This window comes from Vulpes vulpes, chromosome 3, assembly GCF_048418805.1.
Source record: "Vulpes vulpes isolate BD-2025 chromosome 3, VulVul3, whole genome shotgun sequence".
NCBI classification, from domain to species: domain Eukaryota; kingdom Metazoa; phylum Chordata; class Mammalia; order Carnivora; family Canidae; genus Vulpes; species Vulpes vulpes.
Genome location: NC_132782.1, coordinates 67,577,645 through 67,590,223, shown reverse-complemented (window position 1 = coordinate 67,590,223; position 12,579 = coordinate 67,577,645). Strand labels below are relative to the sequence as shown.

The following is a 12,579-nucleotide window of genomic DNA, read 5'->3' as shown; positions in this document are numbered from 1 at the left end:
AATCATGTGACATTGCCCTGTACTGTCAGAAATGGTCTGAGATGCCACATATGATACTACCACTTACACAATGGATGTCCCCAGCGAATATTTTCTGCTGATAAGAGACAATACAGCTTATTTGTGAGCCTAATAATGACTTCAGCCTGAATAGGAATTTTGTAAAAAACCTAACCATGAGTTTAAAGCATTTCAGTTGTGCACAATCTTTAACAAAAACAACAAAACTCTTCCAAGACTTTTAAAAATGTGTAAGGTATCATTAAAAAGAAACTAATTAAAAATATTTAAAAATACTTGAGGATCCTATCAGTAAGTCATTTAGAGACAAATGAAGACAAATGAAGAACTTCCTTTAATGGAAAATGGAAAAGCTTATTAATTTATGCCAACTAAATGTATTTACCTGTTAAATATTACTATCAAAGAAGTATACAGGGAGGTGTCCCGAGGTACATGGAGAGAATTATCCCAGAGCAAATGTGGAGGGAAGTGATGACAATGATTGTGACCCAGCAGAGGACGCTACCAGGTGTGGGCTGCAGTAAGTAAGAATTTCAAAATGCCATCGGCATGGATGTCATGCTTCAATGATACAATGACATCGTTTGAGCATGTGAAAAGTGATGAGAAGTCATAAGAAGAAATGGATCCACAAAAAATAATGACTTCCTGAGAAAAGAATCTAAAATGCTGTTTCCTCCTTCTCTCCTCCTTTCTTCCTTCCCATCCCTTCCTCCTTCCCTATCTTCCTGTTCTGTTTTTTCACAAAAAAGATCACAACCTATCTGGTCCCATGTAAGTCATCCAAACGCTTCACTCCTGTCCACAGGATGGGTCAGAGTCTCAACGTGACACTGGAGAGCTGCCCCCTGTCACTCCATCCTCCATCAGCAATGGGTCCTTATGGCTGCCTGGGCACCATATGGTCCTTAACTCTGGGCCTTTGGTCAGAATGGTTTCTCTCTCTCTTCCTCACTTCCCTGAGCCTCCCTTCCCTGACAGGGCACAGGCATCACGTGGCTAGCTGGCACTGTTTTTTCCATCAGCAGCTTAGGCATGACCTCGTCTGGGGAGGCTTTCTACTCTCTCCTTCTAGGCTGATGTGGGCACCACCCACCCCTCTATGCTCCAGTCTCTCTGAGTGCAGTCAGCACTCCCTGCTTGTGTTCACATCTGCTCTGTCAACCCTGTGAAGACACACCTGGTCCAAATGGTTTGTAGATCCATCAGGGGGTTCAGGGTCTGGTACAACACAGACAACTTGGCATAAGTTTACTAATTGATACAGGTCATTTCTGAAGGATTTTACTGTGTGTCTGTTGTTGGGAGACAATGATCCTGAAAAATTTGCCATAGAACCTGTCGTTGTTCTTAAGATTTCCTGTTATTGAGAGAGAACAGTTCCAGCCAATGACATTTCTGTTGACCAGATACGGCCAACAGCAAGTCAAGAGCGAATAAAAGGGTGGATGACATACTCTACAGTTGGTCATTTGTGACAGAACTGACTGGTCAATGATTTGGCTTTTTAAAAAATTGTTTTATTTAAATTCAACTTAATTAACATATACTATATTATTAGTTTCAGAGATAGAATTTAGTGACTCAACCAGTTGTATATAACACCCAGTGCTCATCACATCACATACTCTCCTTCATGCCTGTCACCCAGTTGCCCGATCCCATCACATCCCCTCCTCCAGCAACCCTCAGTTTGTTTCCTAGAGTTAAGATTCTCTAATGGTTTGTCTCCCTCTCTGTTTTCAACTTTTTTTATTTTCCCTTTCCTTCCCCTATGTTCATTTATTTTGTATCCTAAATTTCACATGAGTGAAATCATATGGTATTTGTCTTTCTGATTGACTTTTTTCTCTTAGCAAAATGCCCTCTTTAAAACCATCTCCATGTCCTTTGTGTCTTTTTTAGAAAAATGAGGTGATCAAAGGTTCAAATGAGTTGACGGACCAAAGTTTTAATGCATTTGGATGCAACCTGTGTGATCTACAGAAAAATATCAAAATAGTTGCTTAAAGCTTGTGACAATAGAATACATTCATTTCAGTTTAAGAGGATCCTTAATCACTTACAAAGCCAGGGATCTGCACATTAGTTCCTGGATTAAGAACAGTTTACATTTTCATGACAGGGAAAAAAATCTCTCTAAGCACTGAGGATATTCCAAACCGCAGCTGACGTGCTTCGGTGGTGCTTTAGCTAATAGAGAATGAGGTGCTGAACACATGTGGAGGTCCAAACCCAGAGGACAAATACAGGCAAATGTTCCCAGACCTACGTTGCTGGTTTCTACGAAAAACCTGAGACAGGTGAAATTCCAAGTCCAAGTGGACTTTTTCTCTCCACCACCTTAAAAATTAGAATTCTTGTATTCATCTTCATCTTATGGTTCAATAAATGGAAATGGAAGTGCTTGCCCTTGTATGTTAGAAGAACAAAGAATTCTTGACATTTGCTGAGATGCCCTCTCTTTACCCTCTCTTTACCTGCCTTTTACTAGAAATGCAACAAAACCACCTATTACTAATCACTTTGTCAAATGCATATGATCTGAACAGGTGATATATAACAGAGAGACTGTGGAAGTCCTTGGTCACTGAGTGGCAGAGCAGAGAGACACACAACCATTGCCTGATTTGAAGCTTAAGCTTAGTTATAAGCAAGAGTTCTAGAAAGTTTCCTCAAATCTTCTACTGTTAACTGAGATTCTGGATGCATGAGCTATTATTACTTATGTATCCATCATGGACGGATAAATAAAATGTGGTAAATACATACAATGGAACATCACTCCCCCATTAAAAGGAATGAAGCACTGATGCATTCTACAAGGTGGATGAACCTTGAAAACATTATACTATGTGAAATAAGCCAAACACTAGCCAATGAATATTGTGTGATGCCAACGCATATGAAGTATCTAGAAAAGGCAAATTCTCAGAGACAGAAGGTTAAAAAAGGGCTGCCAGGGGCTGGGAAGAGAGTGGAATGGGGAGTTATTGCTTATATGGGTATAAAGTTTCTGTCTGGAATGATGACAAGATCCTAGCAGTAGACAGTGGTGGAGGTTGCCCACATTTTAAATTTACTCGATGTCACTGAATTGCACATGTAAAAATGTTAAGGAACAGTACTTATGTATATTTTGTCACGATAAAAAAAAAATTACTGAAAAATACTACTGATGAGCTGGTGACATGCCAGTGGGCAGAATGTACATAAATTTCTTCTAAAAGCTCTTCAACATGGTGGAGTAACACAAGCTGATGGAACTGGGAAATGGTTGATGCAAAATCAGAAACCAAACCTTAGTAATCCAACATATTATTGAAGCATATAATAAATACATTAAAAAAATCCCTTCTCCTACTAGAATATTTCACCCCGTGTTGGAAACCCACACCGAGACTGCCGCCAGGGGCAGGTGATAAATTTGAGAAAACCTATTAGTTTTACTGATTAGATTCACTTCCCCTTTCTAGATCCAGAAACGGAAACAGTTAATTACTTTTGAAAATAAGTAAAACTAATTTTCATGTCAGAGAAGACAAATGAGAGTTACTCTGAGGAAGAAGCAGGAAGGATCAGATTATTCCCACACAATGTATATTGTGTGAGATGCAGAGGCCATACTGCAAATCCTCCCATCTCTATTCTTTCTTCAATTCCACCTAATTCATTTGCCTCCCAATGCTGACTTGTCCACAGTGGTCTGTGGACACTAGAGGATGTGGACCACAGAGATCTCCCATACTTAGTGGAGGCAATGTGGGCTTCACCGTTCATCCCCGGATAGCACTGGGAAAGCCACCCATCAGCCTGTTCAGTTCACTTCATCATGTAACTAACATACATGGTGGCTAAACATGTGACAGCCTGACTTGTTGGTTTCCCACTGAAAGCCCCATTTACTGTAAACCTGAGACAAGGAAACAGAGCATCAGCCACATAATTCCCCCTCCTGCTTAGACCAAAAATGTAGATAGTGTAAAATCACGTGACTAAAATAGGCCATCAAAAAACCCAATAAACTCAAATCTTTCAATCACATAACCAACAAACAAGAGCTTTTACCATTTATAAGAATATTCTGGCTTCTACCAAGGGCATCACTAAAGAAGTATGTTATGGCACTAGTAACAAAAAATAATTTTGTACCTTACACTTTTATCTGGCACTTGTCAACTGTAACATTATTTACATAAGTAAATCTTCTCAGAATTATGATGAAAGAAACCATAGATACAACACAGAAAACATACTCTATGTATATAAACTGAATCTAAACTTATAGAGCTGAGCATTTTTGACTAGATGCAGTAATTTTGGAGTCTGGTGGCAAAAACTACCTTCTTTCTGACAACTTGAGTGTAGCCATGTTGTTTGTCTAAGATGGTCTGTATGGAGTGTTGAATCACTAAATTGTACAGCTGAAACTAATATACTGTATGTTAACTAATTGGAATTTAAGTAAGAACTTTAAAAAAGGAAATTGTTTGTCAGATGATAAGAGCACAGACATTTTTCTTAAGATCGGAGAAGATATTTAAATGAAAAAAGTCATGTTGGAAACAACCCAAACTCTACTTGCCCATAGATTTCTACCTTGGTCTTGCTGTGATCTAAGGCTAACAACAACAATACAAAACACTTACAGAAGTGTTACTTTGGACTGAGTTACTCACACGCCAATAGTTGGGTCTCTGAACACTTATATTCAAAGGCACAATAATGCTTTTAATCCCAGTAGACAGAAAAACAGTAATAGTTGTGAGTGACAATTATAACTCAAGATTCTTAAAAGAGTTAAAAAGGATCCTGCTAAGCATCACACTTACTTTATGGCTTCACACATGTCCAGCCCCATTTTCACACAGTTCTTGGCATGGTTTGGGAGAGATATAGGGAGTCCGGATACACAATAGTAGCAGTCTCCCAAAATTTTTATTCTCATGCATTCATTCTCCTGGAAGAAGAAATCACAGCATTCAGTTGCGCTCAGTACTTACACAAAGGTTTAGATTTTCCGAATATCATCAAAGGCATGTTCTACTGATACCATCATAATGACCAGGGCTTGTGGGGACAGAAATGAGCAATGCTTGTGTTTCCCTTCATGATCCAACAAGGATGGGCCACCCTCACCTACATGCTCCTTTGCTGGAGCAGGAATAATAAGGAAAAGGGGAAGGAAAGGAAAGCAGAGAGAATGTTCTGGAATGATTTACTCTTAACAGTAGCAGAGGGGTACAACGACAGGGTCATTCTCTCCAGCCCAAACATCCCAAACACTGGTGGCAAAATGAAATATTCCACGCAGAGCAGAATCTTCCAGGACAGTGAATGATGACTAGAACTCAACTGGAATTAGAACTGTATGCCAATCCCTACTATGCTCATGGTTTTTTTTTTTTTTTTTTTTCATTTATTTTAAAGCTGAAGGAGATTCTTACCTGCAGAATGTAACTTCTGATAAACATCTCTATAATACAATAAGCTACCATTCAACATTGCCAAATAATTTAAAACTTAATTCTGACCTTAGGTTAAACTGTTTTAATATGAAATGGGATTCATTATTTTTCTTGGCTGGGTTGTTTTTATATTATGATATTGAGATTAGCTTCATTTACATGTAGAAATCCTACATGCATTTCTAACTTTTCTAGTTACTTTATAGACTCGTCAGTAAGGAAAAAAAGAAAGGGAAAAAGGCAAAAGAAAAAGAAGCAAAAAACCCCAAAGATGTGCCAAACACAGATCTTTTCCTTCTTAACACTAACACAGGCTTATGTATATACTGAACAAACCTGAAATAATAAAATGAACATAAGATTTTCTTGTTCTTAAGTATGCGTTAAGTTTGTTGAAGATTTTGCATACTTCTTTTCCTGCCTGATATGGAGTGCACAAGATAGGGCATATTTTCATACTTATCTATGATGCTGTAGACAATGCGCTTAGTAACTCCTGATTAAAAATATCATAAGTAATAAAAAGGCAAACAAGTATGTATTAATAGGGCTTCCATCCCATACTTGTTAAATAGATATTTTGAATCTAGAAAACACTGAGATTAACAAAAGTGAATTCTTGGCAAACTTATCAAAGATCAGTTGACCCTATACATGTGTGCATGGGTTTATTTCTGGACTCTCAGTTCTGTTCCATTGGTCTATAGGTCTGTTTTTAATGCCAGTATCATACTGTTTTGATTCTGTAGCTTCAGAATTCATTTTGAAATCAGGAAGTGTGATGCTTCCAGCTTTGTTCTTCTTGCTTACAATTGCTTTGGCTATTTGGGATCTCCTGTGGTTCTTTATGAATTTTAGATTGTTTTTTCTGTTTCTGTAAGAGATACCACGGGGATTTTGATAGGAATTGCACTGACTCTGTAGATGCTTTGGATATTATGGACATTTTAGCAATATTAGTTCTTCCAACCCACGAACATGGGATGTCTATTTATTTGTGTCTTTTTAGATTTCTGTCATCCATGTTTTGTGGTTTTCAGTGTACAAGCTAATTCACCTACTTGGTCAGGTTTATTCCTAAGTATTTTATTCTTTCTGATGCTAATGTAACTTTCTTGATTTCCTTCCCAGATGCTTAGTATTAGCATAAAGAAACACAACTGTTTTTTTGTACACTGATTTTGTATCCTATAACTTTACTAAATTCATCTATTAGTTATTAAAAAATTATTTATTTGAGAGACAGAGAGAGTGTGTGAGCAGGGGGAAGGACAGTGGGAGAGGGAGAAGGAGAGAAGGAGATCCCCAGCTGAGTGCAGAACCAGACATGGGGCTCAATCACATGACCATGACATCATGACCTGAGCCAAAATCAAGAGTCGATGTCCAACTGACTGAGCCACCCAGGCACCCTCTATTAGTTCTAACAGATTTTGTGGACATTTTAGGGTTTTCTATACACAAGATCATGTAATCTGCAAACAAAGATAGTTCTACTTCTTTTATGATTTGGATGCCTTTTATTTCTTTATCTTGCCTAATTGCTCTGGCTACTTCAAGGACTAAGTTGAACAGAAGTGGTGGGAGTAGACATCCTAGTCATGTTCCCAAAGGGTGTTTAATTTTGTCAAATTTTGTCAAATGCTTTCTCTGCATCTTCTGAAATGATCATGTAATTTCTATCCTTCATTCAGTTAATGTGGTCTATCATGTTGATTAACTTGTGTTGAACCAACCTTGTATTCCAGAAATAAATCCTACTTTATCATTGTGTACAGTCCTTTAAATGTGCTATTTGAACTCAGTTTGCTAAGTGAAATATGCCTGACTTTATTCAGGATATCTCATGATCCTGAATAAGAGAGTGCATGATCTCACTTATATGAGGAATCTGGAATAGCCAAAGTCACAGAGCAGAGAGTAGACTGGTAGTTGCCAGGCATGAGGGAAGGGAAAAATGGAGGTTATGGGTCAGAGGGCATACGGCTTCAGTTATGTAAGATGAGTAAGTCTTGGAGATCCACTGTATGGCATTGTGTCTATCGTTGACAATACTGTACTGTATACTTCAAAACATGCAAAGAAGGTAGAGTTATGTTAAGTGTTTTAATTACATCATCATCAATAATAAAGAGGGAAAGAGGACATTTCTGTATATGGTGGATATGTTTATGGTATAGAGTGTGGTGATGGTTTCACAGGTGTATGCTTATCCTCAAGCTCATTACCTTTTATATATCAAATATGCAGTTTTTTGTATGTCAATTATACTTCAACAGAGGCTTAAAAGATTTTTAAAAATAAGTGAATGATCTGATTTTGAGTTCCTTAGCTTAGTTATGTGCCTTATGTAGAATTCATTCAATTGGCTGAGCTATTTGCTTATGATGCATGTTATTTGACCAGGAGGCATGAAGTGATTCCCAAAACATGCTCCCTCTGTGACCAACAATGGATGCACCAAGCCATCCTAGGCTATATGCTGATATTGCCTGGACATTCCTTTGTTATAACCACCAGAGAGGAAGAGACGGCCACACCAAGTACTTCTGTTAGGAGCACTGAATTTTGTCTTCCCCAAATTCATATGTTGAAGTCCTAACACCTAGTGCATGTGAACTTGATCTCACTGCAGACTTAGTTAATATGGGGTCGTACAGGGGTTGGTTGGGTCACTAATCCAATATTCCTGGTGCCTTTATAAAAATGGGATATTCAGACAGTGAGATATGCCCAAAGGGAGAATGCCATTTTAACATTGGAGATATGTTGTCACCCACCAAGATTGGGATGTTTCTTTCTAATGTGACAAAAGTGACTTTTTATTAATTCAAACTTTTAAGGCATTATTTAAGTTTTAAATCTTTTTCTAAAAATGAGCAGCCAAAAAGCTCAACCTCTTCCTTTGGTTTGGTAAAAGGAAGAAAGCAGTGCTAGCCTCTTACTGCTTTTTTGAAATCCCCAATGATATCCATCATGGTCAGGCAGGCAGCAGAGGGCACCTCCTGGGGAGTCTGACCCAGGAGTGACCCTGTGAACATCAGAAAGCCACATTTATTCTTAAGAGGCTTGCCTGGAATGTTCTGTATGGTTTAAAAGTGAGATGAATCTTGCAGTGAACTAAATTTGGGACCAACTCTCTCTTCCATATATAAATAATTTACTTTAATAAGCATAATTTAGTTGTTTTTTTTTTTCTGGAAATAATTCAAAGAAAGAATGAGGCTGACTGGTAATGCATTATGAGGTGGAAGTAAAGGGCTGGCAAGGAGGGAACTATTTTTTTTATCACTATTCCCACCAGGAACCCTCATGGTTCCAGTAAATATGCAAGTTCTAGTTTTGGATTGCCTGTGACCATTTCCTCTCCATGAAATTTCCCATCCATGAGCACATGGATGGGAAATAAGGAACTGACATTTCGGTTCAAGTGGCACAAAGGTCAATAGATATAAATGAGACAATAGTAAATAAAGGGCTTAAGTGGAAAATGTGCATCCTATTTAGGGGTTCTTTCAGGCTGCTGAATACATGAATAGCTACGAGTGGATGAGAGGCAATCATGTTTCCAACTCCTGACATCAAAATGCCTAAAAAAGAGGAACTTAGAACAGCATCATACAGAGGGATATACAACTTATACTCACCATCTTGAATGTATTTACTATATGTGTGCTGAGTTCTCTATATGCAGACATTTTAAAAATAGATGCAAACATGTGCTAATTGTATGCTACAACATTTCTCATCCCGGAGAAATGAGACTCATCAGAGCCCAACGGCAAATAAACCATATGAATCTATAAACACCATTCCTAAATGGTACTCTATGAAAAAGCAAATAATTGATAAGGGACAAGAGAAAAAAAAAAGTTAGTCAACATTTTATAAATCCTCAAAAGAGAAGGGACTCACTAACACTCGTACCTTTGCAATTTGATCAAACTTTCCAAACAGCTCGTTCAGCATGTGGACCAGCTCTCCTGGGGAGCAGTCACTGGCCAGCCGGGTGAAGCCAACAATGTCAGCATACAGGATACTGTAAGAACAAGGGTAGAAGCGTTTGCAATTTCATATTTGTTAAGAAGTAATGGTATTTTTTTCCCTTGAAAGAGTATATAGTCCTTTACATTTATATCTATATTTTACAAGAAAAATGTCACCTCCCTGGATAGGAAATAACATAAACATTGTGCCAAACTTTCCCAGTAAAATTTTTTTTTGATGCCAAGTTTTTATAATTAAAGTGGGAGAAGAAAAAGTCACATGATGCACTTCATCCATTCTAGTCCATTCTTACTGATCACCTTTATTCTCTCATGGCCAGTCCCTTTCTCCCTGCTTGGTTTATGTGGTATTCATCCTGAGAGTTCATTACATGAGCACAATTCAGATATCTATTTGAACTGCTACATGCATTTAAATTATAAGAATTCCTAAAGTAGAAGAAGCAAAGTCAGAATAGCAAATTCTGCTTTCACTTATTCAAAGAAAGAATAACAATCTTCTTAAAAGAAAGAGTACTTAACAAAAGGTTTTGTGGGCAGTAGTTGGCTCAACTACTCAGTAGTGGTGGCTCAGTAGTTTAGCACAGCCTTTGGCCCAGGGTATGATCCTGGAGACCCGGGATCGAGTCCTGTGTCGGGCTCCCTGTGTGGAGCCTGCTTCTCCCTCTGCCTGTGTCTCTGCCTCTCTCTCTCTCTCTCTCTCCGTGTCTCTCATGAATAAATAAATAAAATCTTAAAAAAAAAAAAGGTTTTGAATTACTTATTCCTTGCCAGGATAAAGCTGACATGGTGCATCTTCCTCGAGCTCAGAGTGTTGTTGGGGTGATGCATTAAACAAATAAGGAAGGACACCAGCAAAGTCCAATCACAGTGATAATAAGTGTGTGTGTTGTGTGCCATGGGAAGGGGGGTTAGCTGGTGATGAGTCCAGGAGAGCTTCCTTTCAAGGGATGTACATGCTAGTGAGACGTATCAGACTCCTCAGAGTCGTGTCTGTGTTTAGTTAACCCTCAATGGTCAGGATAGGAAAACATAGCCTCAGGAAGTGCATTACCACTTTTCCACACAATGACATGCTTATGATTTGTATAAAGATCTCACAAAGAGGCCTAAAATTCCTGCTGGCAGTTGGAGATTCAGATAATATGGTTTAAGTTGTACCCTGAAACAAAATTACCACCTCACACCCATTAGGATGGCCAGTATCCAAAAAATAGGGAGTAAGAAGTATGGTCAAGGCTGTGGGGAAATTGGAACCCTTCCCCACTGCTGGTGGGAATATAAGATGGTGCAGCTACTCTAGCAAAAAGTATGGTGGTTCTTCAACAGATGAAACAGGATGACCACGTGACCAACCAAGTCCCCTCCTGGGAATATACCCCAAAGAACTGGAAGCAGGGACTTGAACTGATATTTGTATACCATGTTCACAGCAGCATTATTCACAATAGTCAGAAGGTAGGAATAAATCAAATACACTAACAGATGAATAAAGAAATATGATATACCCAGAATACATGAAATGTTATTCTGTCTTTAAAAGAAATGGAATTCTGACACATGATACAATATGATGAACCTTGGACACATGATACTAAGTGAAGTAAGCCAGACACAAAAGGACAAAGACTGTATGATTCCACTTACATGAGATACCTAGAATAGTCAGACCATAGAGACAGGAATTAGAGGGATGGGTGCTAGAGACTGGGTGGCAGAGGGAAGCTGCTGCTGAATGGGTACAGAGCCCCAGTTCAGGATGAAGAAAAAGTTCTGGAGATGGATGGTGGTGATGGTTGCAGAACAATGTGAAGGTGTTTAAGTCACTACACTGTACAATTAAAAACTGTTAAAACTGTGTTATGTTACGTATGTTTTACCATAATAAAAAAGTAATGTGGCATTGGCCAGTCTGATCTCAGGCTGGATCTCTGCTGTTGGCTGCACTCCATTCACTGTGCCAAACACAAGGCTTGTGGCTTCACCTTGGAGGGAAGACTTAGTCCTCTGCTGATGACAAAAGCTGGAGGAGAACTCTCTGGTCCAAGAAAATCATGGCTGCAGGGGCTTCTGCATTGTCCATTCTGCTCAGATGGTGCCATCAAACTTTCCCTACTCCCCCCATAGCACCCTGTAGAAGCAAGGATCACAGACACTGAGCCTGGTCCAAGAGGAAAAATTAACTCTGCTTGTGCAGAGAAAGAGCATCTGATCCAAGGAAGTATTGAGAAGGAGAATGTGCGGATGGGCAGTTGAATCTCCTTCCTTCTTCCTGTGGTCAAACATTGTAGTGGGTGAAGGCGCCCCAAGACAGGCTGGCCATAAATGTCTTACAATGGTCCAAAAGTTACCTGAAGCCAGGAGATTCAAAATGTAAACAGGTAATTGTGATGCAATGTGCAAAGAGTTATAGGAGAGGAAGCATGGTACTCTTTGGGATCGCACAGGTACCTGACCTAGACTCTAATTAGCCACTTCAGAGAGATCGCTCCAGCCACAGCAATCTGGAAGCACACAGGTCAGTTAGAACCATAGCCCTTTCCTCCAAGAGGGCCGTGAGGAGGGTCTATTGTCAGGAGAAACGGACAGAACTGGACAGATACGGGAGAAATGTAGGAAGAAGAATGAACCAGGTATGGTTAGTGATCAGTTATGGTGGATGGTGTGACTAGGAGAGGGAGGCCTCAAGGATGAAGACCCAGTTTCTGGTTGAGAAAGGGGCTCAAACCTAGCTCTGAACAAATCAAAACAAGGTTGTAGAGGAAGATGACCCATTCAACTCTGGTTGGGCTGAGTTTGATGGTGGTGTCAGTGGAGCATCCAAGAGGAAGATATTCACTAGGTAAGTAAGTATGGAAAGCTATGGTTGAGTTCTGCATCTTTTTTTCTCAAGATTTATTAATTTGGAGAGAGCATGAGCCAGGGTAGGGGCAGAGAGGGAAGGAGAGAGAATCCTCAAGCAGCCTCCCCCCCCCCAGAGCATAGAGCCTGATGCAGGGCTCCATCCCATGACCCATGATATTGTAACTTGAGCTGAAATCAAGAGTCGGACACTCAATCGACAGAGCTCCCCAGGTGAC

At 39.4% G+C, this 12,579-nt stretch overlaps 1 protein-coding gene across 1 annotated transcript in view; it reads right to left on the bottom strand.

Annotated features, from left to right (window-relative positions):
* ADCY2 (adenylate cyclase 2) overlaps positions 1-12,579 on the bottom strand; it is a 386,829-nt gene that overhangs the window by 105,990 nt on the left and 268,260 nt on the right. The window contains exons 6-7 of the mRNA XM_026017679.2: positions 9,420-9,531; positions 4,857-4,984 (exon numbers count right to left, since the gene is read on the bottom strand). Coding sequence (XP_025873464.2) covers positions 4,857-4,984; positions 9,420-9,531 — 240 coding nt within the window. The remainder of the gene's footprint in view (positions 1-4,856; positions 4,985-9,419; positions 9,532-12,579) is intronic.